The following is a 24689-nucleotide window of genomic DNA, read 5'->3' as shown; positions in this document are numbered from 1 at the left end:
AAAAAATGAACTCTTGCCATTTGCAACAACATGAATGGACCCAGTGGGTATTATGCTAAGTGAAATAAATCAGAGAAAGACAAATACCATATGACTTCACTTATATGTGAAAACTGAAACCAACAAAACGAAGAAGATCCAGATATACAGAGAACTGATGGTTGTCAGAGGGGAGGGATGGGCAAAATGGGTGAAGGGGAGTGGGAGATACAGGCTTCCAGCTATGGCATGAATAAGTCACAAGGATAAAGAGTACAGCATAGGGAATATAGTCAATGGTATTGAAATAGCGTTGCCTGGTGACAGATGGCAGCTATACTTGTGGTAAGCACAGCATAACAGCACTGCCAATTTCTTACGTTGTACACCTGAAATTAATGTAATATTGTGTGCCAATACTGCAGTTAAAAAAAAAAAAGCTGTTTCTGATATGTAAAGTTAATGTTTCTTGAAATATCATATATGGAAAGAGGGGCACCTGCGTGATTCAGTTGAGTGACTGACTTCACTCAGGTCATGATCTCACGGTTCCTGAGTTCAAGCCCTGCATCCGGCTCTGTGCTGACAGTGTGTGCACCCCAGGGTCTGCTTTGGATTCTGTGTCTCCCTCTCTCTCTGCCCCTCCCCTGATGGCTGTCTTCGCTCTCTCAAAAATAAACATAAAAAAAAAGAAATATTATATATGGAAAGATACACAAATCTTAAGCTCAATGAATTTTCAGTCCATTTCCCATAGATTGTTAGTCAAATGCAAGTCTTTCTCCATCTTCATCTGACTCCCTGTATCCGTTTTCCCTAATTTTGTTCCCCTTAATCATTGTTGCAGGTTGAGTTGTGTTCCTCCAAAAAGCTATGCTAAGTCCTCACCCCAGTAACTCAGAAAATGACTATATTTGGAAAGAGGCTCTATGTAGATCAAGTTCAGATGAGGTCACAGGGATGGCTTATCCAATGTAAATGGTGTGCTAACAAAAAGGGGAAATTTGGAGACAGAAGGAAGACGATGTGAAGACTGCCATGCAATGATGTTGTCAAAGACAAGAGTGACAGGTCTACAAGCCAAAGAATGCCAAGTATTACAGAGAATCTCCAGAATTTAGGAAGAGGTAAGGATGGATTCTCCCTTAGAGCCATCAGAGGAAACATGGCCCTGCAAGCACCTTGATTTCAGACTTCCAGCCTCCAGACTGTGAGACAATAAACTTCTGTCATTCAAAGCCACCAGTCTGTGGTACATAGTTACGGCAGCTACAAGAAACAAATGTAAGTACTAACATGGCATATGTTATACTTACTACATACTTTAAACTTACTTTATACTGTAAATATTTATGTCACCTGATTTCCCCACCAGACTGTAAGTTCCATGGGGGACTGTAGTTCCTTTTGCTGTCGTGTCCCAGGGCCTACAACAGTGTGTGGCATTGAGTGGGCACATTAATATTACCTGCAGAGAAGACCCCTACAGGTTAGAAAACTTGACATATACACGACGGGGGAGAGGGCTATTCTTAGTCTCAAATAACAGAAAACATGACTCATGGTAATTTGAGCAAATACAAATTTATTTATTTTACATAAAAGCCCAGCAGTCCAGGGCTGCGGCAGCCCTGGATGTCCTGAGGACACATGCTCCACCCAGCTCTGGTGCTCACTACTGCCCCCATGGTCACAGGGGGCTTTTGCACCTCTGGGGATCACCCCCACTGTCCAGCAGGAGGAGGATGGGCAAACAGCCACGCCAGCTGCCATCTGGCGCTTTTTACCGAGAGTCTCCTCGGCAGGCACAGTTCTCACAGAGCCACCCTAGCTAAGAAGCTGGAGAATTTAGCTAAACATCTGGCCTTCCAGCCACGAAACAGGAGGAAGACGAGGGAGCGGTATCTGGAGCACTTGATTCAGCAGCGCTGTGGCTTGTGTGGAAGAATGAATGTCAGGAAATGTTTTGACAACTGGCTATACATAGTGGGAAAACCAGATCCCTACATCATACTCCACACAAAAGTCAATTCCATGGAGATTATAAACTGAGTCTGAACAAAATTTTCAGACTTTTGGGGGAAAAATATTTGGAAAAGATTAGTAATTGACATTAAAATATAGACAGTAAATCATATGACATTAGAAAATCAAAAGACACACATGCTGAGAGGTAATCCGCAAAAGCACATACCTGAAGATCCCATGAGAATGGGCATGTAACCACAAGAAAAAGGTGAGGGGCAAAAAAATTACACCACCATGGACGGATCCTTGAGGATACAAAAATCCTCAACCTGATTAGCTGAGAAATGCAAATTAAAACTTTTATACCTATCAGATCATCAATAAGTAAACATTGATAATATCACGTGCTAAGAAATGGGCAGGGGGAATCTCAGTCACCAAGGTGGGAGCAGAATGAATACAACCCACAAGACCAATCTGACAACCAGTAAGACTGGAATGTACATAAGTTACAAGTAAGTTACAACCCGGCTTGTGCATGGATGGAGATGGGCTCCAGAACATTTAGAGCAGCATTTTAAGAGCAAAAACCTGGAAACCATCCAAACATCCAGCAATGGCCAAATGGAGAAACTGGAGTCCACTCATGCCACATCTTGAGCCACATCTAATGCAAAGATTCACAAACAGTGCTGAATTTTAAGAGCTGAGGAATACGTCTGTGTACCATTTGTAATTTTTTAGAATGCAAAACACTACTATGCGTTTAGGGATACATACCTCTACAGTAACATTTTTAAGAAACATAAAATCAGGGGCACCTGGGTGGCTCAGTTGGTTGAGCATTGGACTTCAGCTCAGGTCATGATCTCACAGTTCATGAGTTCAAGCCCCATATTGGGCTCACTGCTGTCAGCTTCAGATCCTCTGTCCCCCTCTCTCACTGTCCCTTCCCCACTTGCACTCTCTCTCTCAAAAATAAATTTAACATTAAAGAAAGAAAGAAACATAAAAAAAATCAGAATCTGCAGCAATCACCTCCAAGAGGGGGGGCACCTATTTTGGGCAGGGGACAAAGAAGGATGCAAATGCGTCAGCCACGTTTCATTTCTCATGCTGTACAACAGGTGCAGGGATATACATTTATATCTAACTTCTATATGATGAAATAACTCTGTTTTTAAACTCATGTGACAGGGCACCTAGGTGGCTCAGTCGGTTGAGCATCCGACTTTGGCTTGGGTCATGATTGTAGTTTATGAGTTTGAGCCCCACAGTGGGCTCACTGTGCTGAAGCTGCTGTCAGGGTGGAGTCTGACTTGGATCCTCTGTCCCCCTTTCCTGCCCCTCACCCCCCTCAAAAATAAACATTTAAAAATAATAAATGCATGTGGCAAAAATGTAGATTACAGTAGCATGAACCCACATATATGAAAAAGCAGATGTGAGAACACAAATCTAACCTTCTAGGAAAGCACCTCCAGGTTTGAACTTTGAAAGGGATGCAAACAAGCCGCTGACCGCCAAGAACAGACCAGGACCACTTCAAGATCAGCCTTCAAATCACTAGTCTACACCTGCCACTTCTCAAGCCTATATGCTCATCTGAACCACCCAACGTGGTTGTTTTCAAACTGCCCCTGCCCACACCCCACCTACTTCTTAAACCCAAACTGTAGAGCACAGAGGACTGAGTTTCATTCTCCAGATGTCTCCAACATGCAGCCAAAGGCAAGAGCCATACAGGACAGGATGCCAATTTGCCTAATAATTCAGGAATTCGGGGAAGGCCAAGATAGGGCCAAAATTAAAGGCCAAATATGGCGAGTGTAGTGCAGATTATGGTGGTTGTAGCAGCCACAGAGAGTTCCAGATTCCAGGCCTCAGTCATTCATGTCAGTACAGACACGGCACTCGCCAAGGAAGAAGATGCTCAGTGAGTCAGGAGCCACCCAGCCTAGCAGATTTTTCATGTCCAAGTGGGTTAAGTGTTGTGGAGAGAAATGAGTTAATACGTGTCAACTGCTCAGAACCATGCCTGGGATATATAGTAAGCACTCAAAGTTAGCTACTTTTCAAGTAAAGAAATTGTTCTGGGGAAAGTGCTCAATAAAATATTTCTTTCAATAAGGAAGATCATGTTTTCTCTTACAGCTTCATGAACAGGCTCCCAGCCCCATGAGAAGAAAACACAGCTCAGAATTCTCTGTCACTGTGAATTTATAAACAATCTCTTGACATCTCACCTGCCAAAAGACGGGTCCTATGTGTACACAGGACACATCGAGAGGGATAAGAGACCATGAACAGATCAATGAAGAGCTCAGGGGAGTGAGGGTGAAAGATTGACAGGAATATATGTTCTTACTCTTTACATCTACTTCTATCCACTTTTTATAAGAATCTCATCAAGAATGTTAATTATAAGAAGCCTGGTTACAACAGGGAGACAGGGTTGCTCTTGTTTTTAAAATGGAGAGTTGGGGCGCCTGGGTGGCTCAGATGGTTGAGCATCCAACTTCTGCTCAGGTCATGGTCTCACAGTCTGTGGGTTCGAACCCTGTGTCAGGCCCTGTGCTGACAGCTCAGAGACAGGAGTCTGTTTCGGCTTCTGGGTCTCCCTCTCTCTCTGCCCCTCCCCCAAATAAACATAAAAAAAAAATTTTTTTTTTTTTTAAAAGATGGAGACTCAAATGTCATTTAAGTGGAAGATGCTGGGGGCACCTGGGTGGCTCAGTTGGTTGGGCATCCGACTTCGGCACAGGTCATGATCTCACAGTCCGTGAGTTCGAGCCCTGCATTGGGCTCTGTGCTGACAGCTCAGAGCCAGGAGTCTGTTTTGGATTCTGTGTCTTCCTCGCTCTCTACTCCTCCCCCGCTCAAGCTCTCTCTCTCTCTCTCTCAAAAATAAATAAAACATTAAAAAAAAAAAGTGCAAGATGCTGAAGATGGCTCCGGAATGGATGGGGACACACTGTTCCATGGCGGGGTCAGGAGCACCGAAGAACAGTCTGGAGAGCAGAGGCAGGCCATGGCCAGGACAGACAGACCCAAGAAAGCTGCCAGATGATGGTACTTTCCTTTTAGCTGCCGGCTTTCTTCCACTCCCTATGCCATCTTTCTCCCCTCGAGGTACCACAAAGGGAATACCATTACCGACCCCAACCTGTCCTTCTGTACCTACAAATCCCTTCCAGATCTTCCTGAAGCCCCCCTTAGCCCGAGTTCCCTAGAGTTCGCTTGCACTTAGGTCCCACCCTCTGTGTGGGACCTTCCCCTGCCCAGAGTGAGAGGCTCAGAGAACGTGGAAGATGGCACAAGGCCCCATCCCCATGACCTCAAATGCTATGTGACACTGGGCAAGTTTCGCTTGACCTCCCAGAGCTGTGCTTCCCCATCTGGGAACAGGGAGCACAGCACTTGCCTCCTGGGGCTGTGTGGCAAGGCCGAGGGGAGGAGGCTGAGAGCTGTAAAGCACTGGCCACCTGGAAGTTACTTGAAGGAAAAGAAAAGCAAGCCCCTTAGGACAGTCAACACAGCTGAGGTTGGTTATTTCACTTTATTTAGCAAACGGTCACACTCTGAGCCCCACCAAATTGCTCCTCCAGCCTCACTCGAGGCTCTGCCTTGGGAAGAAGCTCAGAGGGTGACCAGAAAGGCCCAGGTTCTCCAGTCAGCCTCCTTTTCCACCAACACACACCGCACAGAACAAAATCACTGCTTGCATCGTCAGACACCCACCACAATGTGGTTGGGGGGCCCTCCAGTGTTCAAGAGCCACCTGCCAGGGCCCAGCTCCAGGCACAGACTCCTCCCTGCTCCTGAGATGGGCGAGGACCTCTGCCCCAGGTGTGGGGATGCCAAACCCTATTCCCCAGCCCTGCAGCTTATCCCTGCTGGGCAAGAAGCAAAATGTACGAAAATACTTTAATTATTTCTTTGAAACGGTTAAGAAATAAGGTCGTCTTGTTTTTCTTTTACAATCTCAGTAAAAAAAAGTTCACATTAGTGCCGGGGCCCAAAACCAGGCCTTCCCCAGAGCAGAGCACCGGCCACTCAGTAGAATCGCTTGTTCCGCTCCTGCCGCTTCTGAAACACTACGGCCCCCACCACGGCGCACACGATGATGCCCAGGAGCGCACATAGCAGCAGCAGGAACACCCGCCACCCCGTCAGGGGCCCGCTGCGGAAGTTTCCCGTCGGGTCATCCACATTGTCTGGGGGAGAAGAGAGGGGGAGCTGAAGTGGTAAAGTGGAGAGAGAGGTCAGGCGGGCTCCCGGGAGACAGGGAGTCCAACAGGACTGAGCAGAGCAATAGGCCGCAGCCAGCCCTGTGTCCTGCTCACAGCTATACCAGAGAGGGGCGGAGGAATGGACACAGGAATAATCCCACTGGGACTGAGGTTCCCAGGGAGCAAGGCCTCAGGTGTCTTCTCTGAAAGGGGCTGGTGAAAACCGAATTCCTGGCCTCCCCAGGAGAGCCTGAGTCAGCACAAGGCAAGCCCAAGACCTGCGTTCACAAGCCCCACCCTGGCCCCATGCAGTCAGTGGTCCAAGATCCTGACCTAGAGAGACACAGCCCTGGCCGAAAGCGGCCCTGACTTACACCTGGATGTATTCCATGGTCCCTAGGGGGGGAATCTCCCAGGCCCTCCATCCCCTGTCCTTCTTCTCCAGCCACACCACTTCTCTGCTTGCTAACATCAAGAATTCTACCAGAAACAAGGCCCTGACACATGAGATATTCTCCTGGAATCCCAACTACCCTGGGATGGGGAGCTCATAATCTCACTTTTAGAGAAGGCTGAGAGCAGGAACAGACTTTGTCAAGTTCACTAGTCTGTGGGTGAAGGGACAGGAATCTGGACTCAAGTCCTCCTGCCCTGTGCAGCCTCGGCCCTGTTCCTGCCACTCGGCCTCCCTCCGGAGCCACAGCCCTAGCCCTCCACTGCTCACTGTGGAGGAGGCCTGCAATGCCAGGCAGGAGCCAAGCTACGTCATCCTTTCCCACACAACCTAACCAGGGCAGGCCTGCTGACGTGGTCTCACCACCAGCCTGTTTTCCTCTGCCCCCTTCTCTGCCTCAGTCACTAGACTAAGCCCTAGGACGGCACCTAGCCCATGGCTAGGCAGTGAATGAAAGCTCTGGAACCATCTGCTAAAGGAGCAAATGGATCAACAGGTCTGCAAATGAGTTAACCCCTGCCTGGCCAACCTTATTGGGTTGCTGGGTAGGTCAGAGCAGAGGAATTCTCTGAAAGCCCTCAGCCAGAAACTCTCCAATCAAAGGTTGCAAAAACAGTGGGTACACGGCAGGATTTGTTTAGCCCCTGAGATATTTGTAAGCAATATGAATCTTAAAAAAGTGAGAGGTCACATTAAGTGCTGGGTTCCACTCTGGCTCACACTCTACATGGTGACCTTGGGCTAGGCTGAGAGGCTCCTCAGTGCCCCCATCCTGGCCCATAGGCAAACTTCAGGGTTCTTGGATGTCTACACACATAGGGGTTTCACTTCAACCAGAACTCTTGCTCTGTGAGGAGAGACTGGTGGCTAATTAGCACCATGGAAAGAGTCCAGGCTTTGGGGCTTTGCAAAAACTCAAAGTTGATTCTTGTCTTTACTTCTTTCTAGCTGAGGAAACCTGGAAGACCAGTTGCCCTGGCTAGGGGCAGCACCTACTTCCCAGGCCATTCACTGAGACCACACACATGTTGTATCAGAATGCCCTGCATGCCACCTATACCAACAAACTGGCCCCTCTGGCTTTACTGGCCATTAACCCCGCACTAAGCACCAGCCGAAATAGGCACCAGGTGCTCACAAATCTACTCATTAGCACTAGCTGCTGATTCAAGACCCCAAGCCACAATCACAACTGGACCAAGCAAGAGCAAATGGACCATACACACTCAGCCAAGCCAGCCCCACTGCAACCCCATACCAGGCCACCCAGGCCCAGGCGGGCCTTGCATACATACCTTTGGGCGACTTGAGGAAATTGACACTGGGCTCAATCTTGGTCCAGTCAATGTTCTCTTCATCAGGTGTATGTTCTACCATCAGCTGGAACAGTTTCATGGAGATGATGTCATGATTGTCTGTAGGATCAAGAGTTAGCTTAGAAGGAGCATGGAGACTGCCTTAGGGCCCATGGCCTTCCCCAGAGAGAAGCTGCTGCTCCAGTCCCTCAGAGTGGCAAGGTCCCACAGGGAGAATTCTGCTCCTGCCTAGTGAGGGGTCTGTTTTCTTCCCAGTGACCCCCAGCAGGTATTCCAGGAGCTAGAATACCTCTAGAACTCAACATTAACAAACCTGGGAGGAGGCAGGACAGAAAAAAAGCATGGATTTTACAGTCAAAATCACCTGGGTCTAAATCCTGAGGCAGTTTCCTTGTTTGTAAATCCAGGTTATAATATCCATCTTGCCTGGTAATCATGGCAAGAAAATGAGAAAGTACACACAAAGCAGAGACAGATTGCCCAGCAGATAGTATGTACCAGAAAAGGACCTGCAAGTTATTCTACAGCCAATTGAGAAGTCTGATCTTCCCGAGGGGCAGGCAGGCTGCTGCCAGGTGCTCCCATCAGAGACCCAAGTTCAGAATGCAGATGAACGACTCAGCAACCAGCTGAGGGCGAGGCTCTAATACCTGGGCAGTGATTGTCCCAGAAAACACTAGAGAAAGGCTCAGGTATGGGCAGAAGAGAACTTCTGCTTGACAGTAAGTGACCACCCCATTTGTGAGATGGGGAGGTTGAGATCAGAGCCAAGACAGGGGTCCTGGTCCCTTGATTCCAGCATCAGTTCAGCTAACCTACTGGAACCTGAGGAAAAGCCTCATTTCAAGAGGAAATCCGTGGAAACCGGAAAAGGGACAGCCTAAAGAGCAAGGACCTGGCAAATGGGTCAGGCAGAGCCAAGTGGTATCTCAGAGCCCAGCACACACAGCCCCGGAGGCGCAGGGACAAGTCCTGACTCTGAAGTTCGACCAGAGTTTCCACCCAAGCTCTGCCCTTCCTAGGTGTGAACGTGGGGAAATCCCTTCAACTCTCAAATTCCCAATGGTCTCAGATGTATAAAAGGGAAAAGAGGGGTGCCTGGGTGGCTCCGTCAGTTAAGCGTCCAACTTCGGCTCAGGTCATGATCTCATGGTTTGTGAGTTTGAGCCCTGCATTGCGCTCTCTGCTGTCAGCGCAGAGCCTGCTTCAGATCCCCTGTCTCCCTCTCTCTCTCTGCCCCCACCTCCCGTGCGTGTACTCGCTCTCCCAGAATAAACAAACAAAAAAAGAATTAAAAGGGAAAAGAGACCACTACATCATGTGACTCCCCATGAGACGCCTGCTGCAGAGGACGGCATTCCCAACTCTCTGATTAATGGTCAGGCACTACTGTGTAGTCAATTTCCAACACTCTTTATTGGGCCTCTCCAAATACCCTTAGAGAGCATTCACCTGCCACAGATCTGGCTTTGTTTCCAGAACCTTCTCCTGACATATGCTGATGTACTACCCAATGAAATTCCAGATAACCTGAGATGAAGGACTATGACACAAGACTGACATCCAGCTGGTAACTAATTACCAAGTAATCAACGAGCAAGTAATGATTACCTAAAGCTGGGTAACAGGGGCAAAGGGACTTATTGGACTATCCACACTAAAAACTTTAAAACCCCAAAGCAACGGACTCTCTAGGAACCTCGACATTTCAAGGGTGAAGGGGAGGCTCTCAGAAACATCTATCCTGAGGATAAATAAGCCCTATGTCTGGTCCTATACGTTGCTTCCCACTTCTGGTCAGCAAGAGCTGACCCTGGGCTTGGTGCCAGCCCTCTGAGGACCCTGATGCCTTCTGAGAACCATGGCCAAAGGTCACTATAAAGTGTCACCCAGGCCTGGTGGCCCAGCGAGGCTTGCATAGGCTAGCAGCATCCCAATGCATACAGACACACTGTGGGCCAAAGAAGATAAGAGCCCTGACTTTATGAAGCTTACAATTCAGTTAAGCATACCTAGAAAATGAAATAAATTACATGGTAGATTCCAAGATGGTTAAATGCTATGAAGAAAAATAAAGCCAAGAAAGGTGGTAAGGAGTGCATAGGAGACTGGGGTATGTGGGAATCAGGGAAGGCCCCAGTGAGGAAGTGACATCTGAGCAAGACCTGAAGGAGGTAAGAATGAGGCACAGGTAAAAAGGCCAAAGCAGGAGGGCGCTGGTGTATCTGAAGAAGAGCTGAGAGTGATGTAAAGGAGCAGGAAGCCATGAGTCACGGCTGATGCGGTAGGGGAGGCATGGTACACAGGGCCCAGCAACCGCTACTGGGACAGACAGGGGCCTTGACTCTGCAGAAGACGAGAGGAGTGGCAAGACCTCATTTGAGCTTTAATGGAATCGCTCTGACTGAACTGGGAGAGACTGCTGGGGAACTGGTGTGGAAGGAGGGGACCACATGGGAGGCTCCTGCAGTTGTCCAAGAGAGTGAAGATGATGGCCTGGACCTGCCAAGTAGTAAGAGAGGAAAAGTAGTCTGCTGCCCTGAGAAGACAAACCCAGCAAGACTCACCAAAGGATAAGAGGTGGCATGTGAGAGAAAAAATAGAGACCACAGTGGCACCAAGTCTTCTTGGACTGAGCAACTAGAGTAACAGAGGTGCCATTTATGTCTTGGTGGCAAGATGTGGGCTTCAGCTATTGGCATGTGAAGGCTGAAATGCCTGTTGGGTATCCAGGCAGAGATGCGGAGCAGGCTGTTGGGTGACACAGGTCTGGAAAGGTCTGGAAAGGTCTGGAAAGGTCTGGGCTGGTGATGGAAATGTGGGACCCTGTAGCATACTCAGCCCCCTAGCTGCAGAGGGGAAGACTGCTGAGGGAGTGCTCACGGAATAAAGCCCCAAGAGTGACAACATTCCCAGATGCTAGAAAGTAGAGGAAGAAACCCAGGTGTGTGTGGAACCAAAGGAAAGAAGTTTAAGAAGGAAAGCTATCAACTATGTCACAAGCTCCCGACAGACCAGGGAAGGTCAAGACTGAGACTTAATGCCTCCCTCGGCCCAGATGCTCACCAGACAGGTCTCCGGTGCCAGCCGAGGCTCCAAAGTAGTAGCCAGTGGGCAGGCGCACTCCCGTGATGTCGATGCAATTCTTCCACTCGTTCTTGTCCTCTAGGTCGGTCATCACCTGCAGCCAGCCAGTAAGTCAAGTACGTGCCAGGTCCAAGCCCGCCCATCAACTTAAGCCTCCACGGAACTGGCACAGGCATAACCGGCCCCCATCCTGCCTGCTCACCGTCAGACGGCCACGGGAGTAGCGAACAGCCAGGAAGGTATCATGATCGCGGTTGCGGAAGTCAGCCGTGCAGCCTGCCAGCTCAGTCCAGCGGCCATCCTTGCTATGGTCGTAGGACAGGGAGCCATTGTTCACCATCACCGAGATGTACGGGAACACACGCTGAGACCAAGACACCAGTTACTCTATGGCCAGCCCATCCTGTGGGAGGCACTGGGGTAGCCCGCCACCCTGATCCCTGGAGGCCCCTTTTGTGCTGAGACCAGAGAGAAGTCTTGGTTCCCACCCCCCAGCCAACTGCCCAGTCCTTCCTGTCCTGTCTGAGGGAGAGAGCAGAGGCATACCTCTGTGGTCTCATCATTGGGATATGTGTCCAAGAAGATGGCTAGGCCATGGAAGTTGTCTTTGCTTCCAAACACAGGCCCTGGAATTAGAAGGAGATGCTTTCGTAATGGGAGATATTGGAGTTGTCCCCTGGGTACCTGAAGGACAAAGTATTGCCAGTATGGGTGGGGGAAAGGGAGGCTGATTTGTGGTCATTCGCCCAGGAAAGAGAAGGGATCTTTAAGGCAGGAGGAGGTGCAGGGGTACAGCAGAGAGGACTCAAAGTTTGAAACCGTTAACTGTTGAGGGGTCAGTACCTGGACATGTGCTCTGACATGTCAGGTGACAAGGGGGCAGAAAGGACTCCTACAGAAGAAAGGAAACCCCACCCTCTGCCCAAGGGTCAGCAACTTTCTGTCAAAGGCCAGACAAGAAACATTAGGCTTTGCAGCCACATATGGCCTCAGTCACAGTCTTCCTTGTTTTTGCTTTTTTAAAAACAGTAGAATGGTAAAATCCATTCTTAGCTGGTGTACAACACCAGGCCACAATGGGGTTTAGAGTTGAGCTGTAGGATCCAGCTATCCCTCTTCACAAAGGGACACTCCCTAGAGCAGACTCGAGGTCCCAGGTTTCCTCAAAGAGGAGCTCCAGTGCCCTAACCTGGGCAGAATGCCCCCACCTATACAAGCACCTCCCTACCTGGCACAAGGCGGTCCCGGGTATACCACAAGGCAATGCCATCTCCATGGAGATTCTTCTTCCCTGAACCGTGGACTTTGAAGTGGACATGCATCTCCCAGTCCTTGAGGAAGCAAGGCTGGAGAGAAAGCAGAGAGAGCTACTTCAGAGCTCCCTGGGCCTTCTTGCCAACCAGAGGTGACCCATACAGGCCCATCTCCTCCACAGAGACTGGACACTCCTCGAAAAAGGGGCAGGTAGCAGGGTCACAAGTGCCACTAACCAACAGACCACCTCAGCATTCTCAGCAGGAAGAGAGGGGGGTGCTGGGCCTCCCAGGTGGGAAGGAGGGAGGTCACACAGTGTCCCAAGCTGTCTGAGGCCCAGACTCTGCCCACTCTGGCCCAGTCTTCTCTTGAGCCTGGCCACAGGTTCTCACACTGATTCACCTTCCTCAACACCAGCCAAACCCATCAGCCCTGTTTCCTTTCCATCTCCACTGCTCCTGCCCCAAAATCTTCTGGAACTAACCCTATTGGAGCCACATATTTTACAAAAAGAAAACCCATTCAGAGACAAAATAACTTGTCCACAGCAGGTATGGATGGTCTTGACTCACATTCAGATCTGTCTTAGAAACTTGTATTGTGTCTTATATATCTCCCATGGCCTTCACGCCTTTAACACAAAGGGCAGCAATTCTTTTCTGGTCTTCCATCCCCACTGTCTTTCCCTTCTAACCAACCTTCTGGATGACTCCAAACCCTAAGTTCTTGGCCAGCATACCTCCTGCCTCTTGCAGGCCCAGCCGAACTTCAGTGTGATGACAGTGCCAGGGCTGGGGGGCTGGAAAAGTCATGCTCTGGGGTCTCTGGACAACTGTGATACGAAAGAAGGCAGATACACCCAGGCATTCAGGAACATCAGGTGCAGAGCTGGACACCGTCCACAATAAGGGAAACAGCCTGGCCTCATCCACTAGAAAGTTCCTCATGAAAACTAAGGTGTTGACAAATACTTTAACAGGAACCCACTTGGAGGAAGTCTGCAGTTGGGTACATGAGCAAGTATTTAAACAAAGGCCCAGGGGCACCTGGGTGGCTCAGTCAGTTAAGTGTCTGACTTCAGCTCAGGTCATGATCTTGCAGTTCTTGAGTTCAAGTCCCACATCAGGCTCTGTGCTGACAGCTCAGAACCTGGATCATGCTTCAGATTCTGTGTCTCCCTCTTTCTCTTTCCCTACTCTGCGTTCACACGCTCTCTAAAATAAACATTTAAAAAAATTAAAATAAAGGCCCATCAGAAGGCAAACTAGAACAAGATGTTGTTGACTTATCCAATTGGCAACTATTAAAGAGATCATTAATACCAGTGTAGATGAGGATGGAAAGAAACACATGTTCTCAATCAATGGGATTATTGATACTCCCATCTTCTGGGGGTCAATCTGGTTGCTGCAGGTTTTTAACAGACTCAAGACAGATCCATAAGCCTTTACACCTGAAGATACCAAAGATACTAAGCAAAAGAAACTAAGTTGCAAAAGTGCTTTTAAAAAAAATTAGTAGGAGCGCCTGGGTGGCTCAGTCAGTTGAGTGCCCGACTTCAGCTCAGGTCATGATCTCACAATCCATGAGTTCGAGCCCTGTGTCAGGCTCTGTGCTGATAGCTCAGAGCCTGGAGCCTGCTTCAGATTCTGTGTCTCCCTCTCTCTCTCTGCCCCGCCCCCTCCCCCCCCCCCACTCATGCTCTCTCTCTCTCTCAAAAATAAATAAAAACATTAAAAAAATTTTTAATATTAGTATATGTAGAGAAAAAAACTAAAAGAACATGAACCAATATTAACGATAGCTGACTTTGGTAGGGGAACTACAAGAAATGTTTACTTTCTATGTTTGAATTTTGTATAATGAACATAATTTAAAAAATCAAAAATAAAAGATCAAAAACAAAAAACTTTAAGGGGACCTGGCTGGCTCAGTTAGTAGAGCACAGGACTCTTAATCTCGGGATCGCTGGGCATAATGCTCACTTAATTTTAAAAGATGTTTAAAAAAATTAAAATAAAAAACTGAGAAACTTTACATCCCACCATGGGTGATGTGGCTTGTGCGTTCACTGATTCATCAGTGTACAGTTTCAGTCAGCTGTGGGCATCAAAACCAAGGCGATGAGACCCAGCTCCAGCCCCTAAGAATGCAGAGCTGGTGGACACCTAACAACAGCTTCCAAGTAGTGTGAAATCTTAGCCTTCCCAGCTCTTGGCCAGTTGTGGCTCTGGGGAATCTGCAGATTCTACAGGGGACAACTGAGAGGTGAGGAGACAGATAGATGGACAAAGACTCTGCCCCAAGGCCTACTGAGGGAGTGGAAGGCCTGGTGAACCAAGCTTGCTTTGGGCTGGAACCGCAAAGACAGCAACCCAAAAACAAAAGTGAATGAGGAAAGGCCCTCCCAGGGGCAGTAGCTCAGCTTGAGCCCTCTCAATCCCTGAAAAGTACATTAAAGTGACTCACCCAGGCCTCAAATTTTTCAACAAGCCACATTACAAATACAGTATCTGGCATACAATAAACAACCAGGCACATAAAAAGACAAGTTATCAACAAGGCCAGAAAAGAGGGAGAAAACAGGCTGATGGGAATTCCAGATACTGGACTTTCAAATAACTAGTTTACTATAATCAAGGGGATAAATATAAGATTGAGAATTTCAAAAAATAAAAAATTTTATATATATATATTTTTTTAATGTTTATTTATTTTGACGGGGGGGAGGGGGAGAGAGAGAGAGAACGAGCAGGGAAGGGTCTGAGAGAGGAGACAGAATCCCAAGCAGGCTCCATGCCACCAGTGCACAATGCAAGGCTTGATCTCATGAACCAAGAGATCATGACCTGAGCTAAAACCAAGAATGAGACACTTTAACTGACTGGGCCACCCAGGTGTCCTAAAAATAACTGGGGAAAAAAAGGGGAAAAAAAAAAAATCACACTACTAAAAAAAAAAAAAAACAAAAAACAAAAAGAAACAGTCCGAGGACTAAAAAAACACAGTAACTGAAATTAACAATGTAATGGACAGGTAGATTAAAAACAGATGAAGAGAGAATCTGTGATCTCAAGGCCAGAGAGGTTAAAAAAAAAAAAAATGTAGGATGAAGCAGAGAGAATGAATGGTAGATACAAAATTGTCAGTAAGAGAGAGTGAAAAACTCTAAGATACATAAACTGGAGTTTCAGAATGAGAAGTGAGAGAACAGGGCAAAGGAATATTTAAAGCGATGTCCAAACACTTACTAAAACTGATTCACAGACATTTCACCACAAATCTTAAATCTTACAAACCAAAGAAGACAAATTAAAAAGAAAACCAGGGGCACCTGAGTGGCTTAGTCAGTTAAGCAACCGACTTCCGCTCCGGTCATGATCTCATGGTTCGTGGGTTTGAACCCCGCACTGGGTCTGCACTGACAGTGTGGAGACTACTTAGAATTCTCTCTCTCTCTCCCTCTTTCTCTCTGCCCCTCTCCTGCTTGCACATTCTCTCCCTTCTCTTAAAAATAAATAAACTTAAAAAAAAAAAAAAGAAAACCACATCTAGGCACAAAAAGGAAGGGAGGGAGTCAGTTAAGCATCCGACTCTTCATTTCAGCTTAGGTTATGATCTTATGGTTCATGGGATTGAGCTCCACATGGGGCTCTGAGCTGGCAACATGCAGCCTGCTTGGGATTCTCTCTCCCTCTCTCTCTGCGTGCACTCTTTCCCCCCACCCCTCTCTCTCAAATAAACATTTTTAGAAATAAGTGAATAAGGGGCTCAGATGGTTAAGTATCTGACTTTGGCTCAGGTCATGATCTCACAGTTTTGTGAGTTCAAGCCCTGCGTCGAGCTCTGTGCTGACAGCTCAGAGCCTGGGGCCCGCTTCCGATTCTGTGTCTCCCTCTCTCTCTGCCCCTGCCCCACTTGCACTGTCTCTCAAAAATGAATAGATATTTTTAAATTTTTAAATAATAAAATGAACACAGGATTCTATGCTTAGCAAATGCATCCTTCAAGAATGAAGATAAAATTAAGACATTTTCAGATAAAAAAGACTTTTTAAAAAGAGACATTTTTATTTATTTAGTTTAGTTTACTTATCTGAGAGAGGGAGAGTGCAAGCAGGGGTGGGGGGGAGAGAAAGAGAGAGAGGGAGGGAGGAAAAAAATATGAATCCCAAGCAGGCTCCTTGCTGGCAGGGCTCAAACTCACAAACCACGAGACCATGACCTGAGCCAAAGTTGGACACTTAACCAACTGAGCCACCCAGACGCCCCCAAAAAGAGCCGTTTTTAGATAAACAAAAACATTAAAACTGTCTTTCATTCATCAGAGAGAAAGAAAATTATCCAGATGTAAAGTCAGAGATTCAGGAAGGAACAAAGAACAAAAAAATCCAGTAAATATGAGGGTAAAAATCTAAATAAATATTTGCGTGAAACAATGTTTTAAAATAAAATTAAAATAAATGACAACAATGGGGTAAATAAAGTTAAAGTATTCTAAGATCCTTGCATTGTCCAGGAAGAAAGTACACATTATCGTTAGACTTTGGTAAAATATGGCTGTGTTTTAAACTCGAGTAATCATTGAAAAATTGGGAAGCAAGCAAAGAACTTTCGAGCTGGCAGAAGAGTAAAAATGGAATAAAAATTAACCAACTCAAAAGAAGACCAGAGAGAAAAATGAACAGAGAATGAGCAGTACAAATAGAAAGTAAATAAAAAAATAATAACTTAAAATTGTTTTAATTTTTTAAATAAAAATAATAGGAAGGTGGATTAAAGCAAAACACATCAGTAATTTTACTAAATGTGAACTACATTCTGATAAGGGTACATAAGATCTCCCTGTATTATTTCTTACAACTGCATGTAAATTTACAATTATCTCAAAAAGTTTAATTTTAAAACTAAATAAAGGGTAAAAGCCTTAAACTCAAGAGCTAAAACCATAAACCTCCTAGAAGAAAACACAGGGAAAATCTTCACAACACTGGATTTAGCAAGATTTCTTGGATAGGACACAAAAGCACAGACGACAACAACAAAATAAAGTGAATTTCATCAAAATTAAAAATTCTTGGGGCACCTGTGTGGCTCAGTCGGTTAAGCATCTGACTGGCTCAGGTCATGATTTCACAGTTAAGAGTTCAAGTCCTGAATCAGGCTCTCTGCTTCAGCGCAAAGCCCACTTAGAATCCTGTCTCCCTCTCTCTGCCCTCTCCTGCTCACACTTTCTCCCTCTCTCCCAAAAATAAACAAACAACAACAAAAATTCTTGCACATCAAAAACATCAAGATAATAAAAAGACAACCACGAAATGGAATAAAATATTTCCAAATCATGTAACTGGGAAGGGATTAATGTCTCCAGAATATAGAGAACTCCTAAAGTTAAAAACAATTTAAAAATGAACAAAAGACTTGACATTTTTCCAAAAAGATGATAAACAGCAAATAAGCACATGAAAGAATGCTCAACGTCATTAGTTATTAGAGAAATGCAAATCAAAACTACAAGATATCCCCTCACACTCATTAGGATAGATGGCTATCATAAAAAACAAAAAAACAAAAAAACAAAAAAAAACAAACAAACACAGAAAAAGTGTTGGCAAGGATGTGGAGAAACTGGAACCTTTACGCACTGCTGGTGGGAATGTAAAATGGTGTAGCTACTGTGGAAAACAGTTTGATTGTCCTCAAAAAGTTGAATATAGAATTACCATAGGACCCAGCAATTCCACTTCCTAGGTGGGGAGGAAAAAAAAAAAAAAAAAAAAAGGCAAGGACTCAGATACTCATACACACCCGTGTTCTTGACAGCATTATTCACAATAGCCAAAAGGTGGAAACAACCCAAGTGTTCATCAACAAATACATGAATTAACAAAATGTGTACACACACAGAAGAATATTGCTCAGCCATAAAAAGGAATGAAATACTGACACAGGCTACAACATGGACAAACTGTGAAGACATTATGCTAAATTAATAAGCCAAACACAGACAAATACTCTATGATTTCATTAAATGAGGTCCCTAAAAGAGTAAAATTCAGGCAGAAAGAAGAATATTGGTTACCAGGGGCTCTGGGGAGCAGGAAATGGAGAGTCACTGTTGAATGAGTACAGAGTTTCAGTCTGGGAAGATAGGAAAATTCTGGAGATGGACGGTGGTGATGGTTGCACAACAAGGTGAATGAACTGCCACTGAACTGGACACTTAAAATGGTTAAGATGGTAAATTTTATATTATGGACATTTACTGTAATAAAAAATGTTTCCCCAATTTTCTTTTACACGTGCAGCTACATAAATACGATAATCAAATTAATTTTTTATAGATAGCCATTATATTCCTTTTAATGTTTATTTTCGTGAGAGAGAGAGAGGAAGAGAGAGAGCATGCGCACGAGCGAGTCCACACATGAGAAGGGGAGGGGCAGAAAGAGGGAGACAGAGGATCCTAAGTGAGCTCTGCATTGACAGCAGACAGCCTAATGCAGGGCTCAAACCCACGAGCCATGAGATCCCTACCTGAGCCAAGATCAGACACTCAACTGACTGAGCCACCCAGGCACCTCACCATTACATTTTTAAACACCGTTTAAATGCCAAGGAGCATCTTACTGAAGAGAACGGTTTCATAAATTAAATGATTTAAAAGTGGGGGGGAAAAGGTTAAAATGGTAAATGGTGTTATGTGTATTTTACCACAAAAATAAACCAACAACCCCTCAAAAGACTAATCATATATGGAGTTTACAAGAAAACAACTCTAAGTCATAAAGAAATGGAAAAAAGGAAAAGGACAGGAAAAGATACAGCATGCAAACACTAACCGAATGCAAGCTTGTGTAGCTATATCAATAACAAAATTTTAAAAAGGGACATTTTAATAACAAAAACACTTCTTAATAAAAGATTCCCTTTACCAGGAAAATTTTGGCCTCAAAAATATGTAAAGCAGAAACTAACGAATTACAAAAGTAAAAACAAATCCACAGAGAAATTTTAACATACCTCTCTTAGTAATCGATAAAAACAAGCAAAAACATCAGGAAGAATACAGATATTTGAACCCAATCAGTAAATTTAACTAAGGACCAAACAGCACACTGTACTCAACGACCTGAGAATCCACATTCTTTGCAGACACACACAGGAAATCTTCCAGAAACCAGACCATTTGCAAGACTCAACAGACCTCCAAGAAATGAAATAACAGATTGCATTCCTTGACCATGGTGAAACCAAACTAGATATTAACAACAACTTAATTTTCTAATAACTAGAAAAGCCCTTATATATTTGAAAAAAAATTTTTAACTATCTCACCTCCACAAAAGTTAGCCCAGAAACCAGATTTCAAACGGTCTCTTTGGTGCCCAGTTTTCTGTACCTGAGAACAATGCACTGAGCTAAGACCCCAAGCTGGTGCAAGGTGTGCCTCCAAGCAGAAGGGCAACTGAGAACAGGGATATGAGAAAGGAACACCTACCCTCCTGCCCCTGGTACGTTCATAGGGAGAGGAGTTTCAGGAAAGAGTACACACAGAAGTTGAAACCTGGATTCCTACAGGACTATCTGGGCCTTAGAAAGTCTTTGCACGTGGCAGACTGAAGACTGTAGATCAGTGGAGGGAAATACCAAAATAGAGACAATATAAAGCCTCTGAAGGATTTTAAGCAGGTGCAGGTGAAGTACCAGCTGGAACGGATTTAGAAGCTGATTTTGGAAGGAGGACTAGACGGAGGACTAGACAGCCAGCCGTGGTTTTCCACCCTAGCTGCACAGCTGAGCCAGCTGGGGAGCTCAGAAATCTTAATGCCCTGACCCTCCCCCGAGCCAATTAAATCAGAATCATGTGGCAATCATAGAACATTTTACACTTAGTGGTTTCACGTCCTTGCAACTAGTGGAAGGCAGAGCTAATCCTATAGTTAACTGATACATCATCATTTTGATGAAAGATCACTACATGATTTTGAGTTTATAAACCAACAGAAGTTTAAAATATTGAGTGTCCCTGCTATAACAAAACTCCCTGCATCTCCATCTACTATTTAAGTAAACACAGATTCTCAGCATTCACACCTATAAAAACAAAAAGTAGAAGTGGTGCTGAGGCCTGTCTCATTCTGACAATAATACCCATCCAGACAGGGACTGGGGGGACAACAGCTTATTGAGATGCATTTCAATAAATTTTTACTTTTACAATAATTATCTCAAAATTGTGTAATGAATTTATTTTGACCAACTGTGTATCAATAATAATTGTAACACCCCCCCCATATTAAAACTTAGTTTCAAGGTCCCAACAAAGTTAAAATGTTTTTTTTTCTAATTTATTTTTATTTTAGAGAGAGAGAGAATGGAGGAGAGGGGCAGGGAGAAAGAGAGAGAGAATCTTAAGCAGGCCGCATGCTCTACACAGAGCCCGACGCAGCACTGGATCCCAAAACCCTAGGATCAAGGCCTGAGCTGAAACAGAGTGTCAGATGCTCAACCGAATGAGCCACCCAGGCGCCCCCAAAGTTAAAAGGTTTAAATTATTATACTTATTTTAGTTGCAGAGAATAGAACAAGCTAATCAAGAAGAAATTTTCAAGCATTAAATACATGGCATAGGATAAAATTGTGTGGGATGAGATGAAAACACACATTGAATTAAAAAAACTGATGTATAATTCAGGCTGATTCACAGTGTTTAAAACACACAATGGATACCAAATTGAAATATTTAGATTCCACTGAACATACTGAAGAGTACCAAACAGCTTTATTTTAAAATGGCAATATTTAAATATGCTAGAAACTACATCCTTTGCAAATATTCAAACTTACAATAAGTAATTTGGGATATGAACTTTTAAAAAGCACAAGAGGATATATACTTTCAGACAGTACATCAGCCAAAAAAGGTCAACCACCACCTCTGCAGCCTCCACACAAGGCTCCTCAAGATGGGGCCCAATCAGCCCCTTGGGCATCCCCCTATGTCCTGTGCTCCAGTCAGTCTTGAGACTTCACCTTGGGACCACTCCATGGTCTGGACCTCTCCACTGAAACAGCACAGCTGTGTTTTTCTCTTTGCTCAGAGAACAGCAGGTGCTTAGGAGTGTTTGCTAATTCAGTCCCTCTCCCAGGTGGGGGCACGCAACAAAGAAAAGTCCAGAAACCAGCTCTCCAGCCCAGTAAAGGAAGAGGTGGTTCTTGGGAAGCACTAGGCAGAAAATTCTAAGACTTCCAAGCAATTTCTTTCAAGATTTACAGGAAACATTCCAACCTTTTAAGAATATCTGCAGGGCCAAATAGGAAAGGCCCTAGAACTGAATGGGGATGTGGGGGAAGAATAGTTACATTCCCGACTAAAAATCTGATGTAGTGTAGAATCCTCTCAGCCCTGTGACATTGCCACACCACTGACAATGCCAACCAATAGTTATATATACAACCATAATTAAGTTACTTGTAGCTGAACCAATTTCTAATAGTTCTAGCCCTATTTGTACCTTCCTTAAAAAATAAAAAATTTAATGCTATACTGAACTCACTTCCATAAAAAATGTAACACTACAGTATAATTTTTTAAAATTATCTGGAAGCCCTAAGACAGAATAATGTGACAGAATGTGACTTGGGGAGATAAAGTAGTTAATGAACTACTGAGTGGGTGGCACTCAAGCTGAGACACACCAGATGAGAAAGAACCAGGCAGGCATGAAGAGCCAGAAGGCAATGTGCCCAGACAGAGAGAACAACAAGTGCAAAGATCCTGAGGCAAGAAAGCAGCCAGAGAGGCTGGAACAAAATTACTAGAACGAATGGAGACACCAGGGGCCAGACTGTATAGACATAATGCTTGTTTATCCCTTGATGAGAGACCCCAGGCTCTGAGGATCAGAGTGAAAGCTGAAGAAAGTAAACCAGATGTCCCTAGCAAAGGAGAGGAGGAGTGGAAGAGACAGGCAGATGAGGCAACACAAGGACGGCGCAGTCTCCCAGAACTTAATGAGGAAGCCACTCAGAATGGACCAAAGAACAGGGTGGAGAAAACTAGGACAATGGCCAACAGCTTAAGCCATGGGAAGAGTTGGAATCAGGTAGGCTGGGGCAGGGGCAGCATCCGCCCCAAGCTGTGACCCAGCCCAAAATTATTCCCCTTTCACCCCTTTCCTGACCTCGACCTCCTCAGTGTGGAGTCTGTGTAGCGACTTATCTTGGCCACTGGTTATGTATGACATGCCAGTGACACTCGAGGTTCCCTAACCTCTAAAGCAAAAGTCACAGAAATTAAAACTGCCTACAAGTCCAGCTCCTCTATGCCACTGATGACAAGATCATCAATGAAACACTGGGGAAATGGATGGAGTCTGCAAGTATTTCTAAGGGATTCCTCCACCGTACAGGGGTAGGGGGGGTCAAGTGTAGCAAGTGAATTGCTGGGCTTAGATATCAGACAGATCAGAATTTAAACGTTTATACCATTCGCTGTGTTAGCTCTGCATAAAGCCACAATAGCCAACTATTTCAAACAGCCTGTTTGAGAATTAAATACAATAAGGCATCATAAGGCTAGTGCCTAACACACAGAAACCACCCAATAAAGATGTTCATTCCATTTATCCCACTGTTGAGGGTTCAATTCAGACAGCCAGAGAGTTCTGTGCTTACTAGCTACGTGACTTTGAGAAAGGTACTTTCAACTCTAAGCCTCAGCGTAGTCAGTAAAATGGAAATAACATCACTTACTTCACAAGGCTTTTGAAGAAACTAAATGAGAAAGGTGGAAAGTGTCAGGTGCAGTTCCTGACACGTAGTAGCTTCAGTAGTCATTACCTGTTAATGTCACCACTGATGAGCGTTACCAAGATGAGGAAGACCGGGGCGGGAGAGAAAGGTGCCAAGCAAACCTTCGAACTAAGCTCAGGTCTGGGTGCTGCAGAGACTGGGAGTAGTGGCTTACTTAAGGGTATACCTAACCTCCTGGGAGCCACTCACCTGGTGGTTCCAGATAGAGCCCTCTTTGCTGCGCTCATCAGGGGTCAAACGCACGTACTGGCTCGTGAGTATAGTGCTGCCTTGGAAATCCCAGAGGGGCATGGAGCTGGAACCGACCCCTGTGGGCAGAGACGGACAGAGACAGGTGCGTAAGAAGCCATTCCAGGACTGGCCTTGCCAAAGACAGGAAACCCACAAAGCTGCTTTGCTCAGGAGAAAGGAACTCCCTTGTCCAACCCTGTCCAGCCTCGCCCTCACCCAGCGCCCATTCCCGCCCCAGGCCTCACCTTGGTAGGGCTTGATAAGCGAATGCTCCCGCTTGAGGTGTTCACTGTTGCCGTCAGTTATATCTGCAACAACCGGCCCCAGCAACAGAAAAAGAAGTAGAGGTGTAGTGGGGCCAGGGCCAGGGCCGGGAAGCCCAGGCCTCCCCGGGCACCGCCGGCCCCAGCCCCAGCGCCAAATCCAGCCTTCCGCCGCCATTCTCCGTTCCTCTCGGCCACTTCCGCCCTGGGACTTCCGCCTTCCTGGTGTCCCATCTAATGGCCTCCGGCCGGAAACCCTCCAAACCTAGTGTCACCGGGAAGTTAAAAAAGCAAGGCCTCGCAGCCGGAGGGAAGGCGGCTTTATTTACCGACCAGCTCCCCCAGCCTGGTCGAGTGCTGTTACATCTCCTTAGCGGCTGCGAGGAACCTGTCGGCCAGCTTCGGCAATGGGTTCTTATGAGCGACAAGAGCTGCAACCAATCATTGAACAGCACGTTAAGCTTGTGAGCCAACGAGGAACAGAGGGATGGTTTGAGTCAGGGGAAGAGCGAGGGTCCTCTGCGAAGCGAGGCGTGCTGGGACTTGTAGTTTTTTGGGTCTTTCGCGCAGGCTGGAGAGACGAAGACTAAAACGATCCTGTCAACCTGCCGGTAATCGAGTCTGGACTAACGTTTCTCAGAATTGAAGGCGGAAGCCTGAACTCCAACTCCTGTGCTCCCTCGGACTCACTGGATGGCCCTAGATAGTTTTCTTTAGCCGTCTGTGGCCCCACCGCTCCCCAGCATCCCGCCTTTGGAAAAATAGAGGGTGTACACAGTCCCAGCTCCTAATACCCAATCGAGTTTACGCAGTAGGAGCAGACCGAAATCCTGTCCGGGACCCCAGTGATAGTTGGGACCCATCTGGATCCAAACCATGTTAGTGCCCATCTGCTGCAGCTGGAAGCAGCAGCCCTTAAAGGTTGAGGAAAGCTGGCTGTGGGCCAGAGGTCAAAAACTCCTGGCCTACAGCCGGATAAGGCTCTGTTTTACCTGCTCATGCTATTTCAATACATGATTCAAATATCGATATTTTTGGTTTGGTTTGGGTTTTGTGGGGGTTTTTGGGGGGGGGGAGAGGAAGAGAAT

The 24689-nt window shown here is 45.9% G+C and overlaps 1 protein-coding gene across 2 annotated transcripts; it reads right to left on the bottom strand.

The window, feature by feature from the left end:
* Positions 1 to 1544: 1544 nt before the first annotated feature.
* Positions 1545 to 24017, bottom strand: LMAN2 (lectin, mannose binding 2). 2 transcript variants are annotated; one of them, XM_049648637.1, is made up of 8 exons: positions 23584 to 24003; positions 23297 to 23415; positions 12265 to 12382; positions 11583 to 11662; positions 11239 to 11400; positions 11016 to 11130; positions 7929 to 8048; positions 1545 to 6164 (listed from the first exon to the last, which is right to left on the bottom strand). In XM_049648637.1, the coding sequence occupies exons 1-8, from the start codon at positions 23777 to 23779 to the stop codon at positions 6004 to 6006; spliced, it is 1071 nt and encodes a 356-aa protein (XP_049504594.1). In that variant the 5' UTR covers positions 23780 to 24003; the 3' UTR covers positions 1545 to 6003. The 2 variants fall into 2 exon arrangements, with proteins under 2 accessions (XP_049504594.1, XP_049504595.1); XM_049648638.1 differs by having other exon boundaries at positions 6052 to 6186; positions 23584 to 24017.
* Between the last annotated feature and the right edge of the window lie 672 nt (positions 24018 to 24689).

This window comes from Panthera uncia (genome assembly GCF_023721935.1).
Source record: "Panthera uncia isolate 11264 chromosome A1 unlocalized genomic scaffold, Puncia_PCG_1.0 HiC_scaffold_17, whole genome shotgun sequence".
NCBI lineage: Eukaryota > Metazoa > Chordata > Mammalia > Carnivora > Felidae > Panthera > Panthera uncia.
This window is presented reverse-complemented; position numbering and strand designations above follow the sequence as displayed.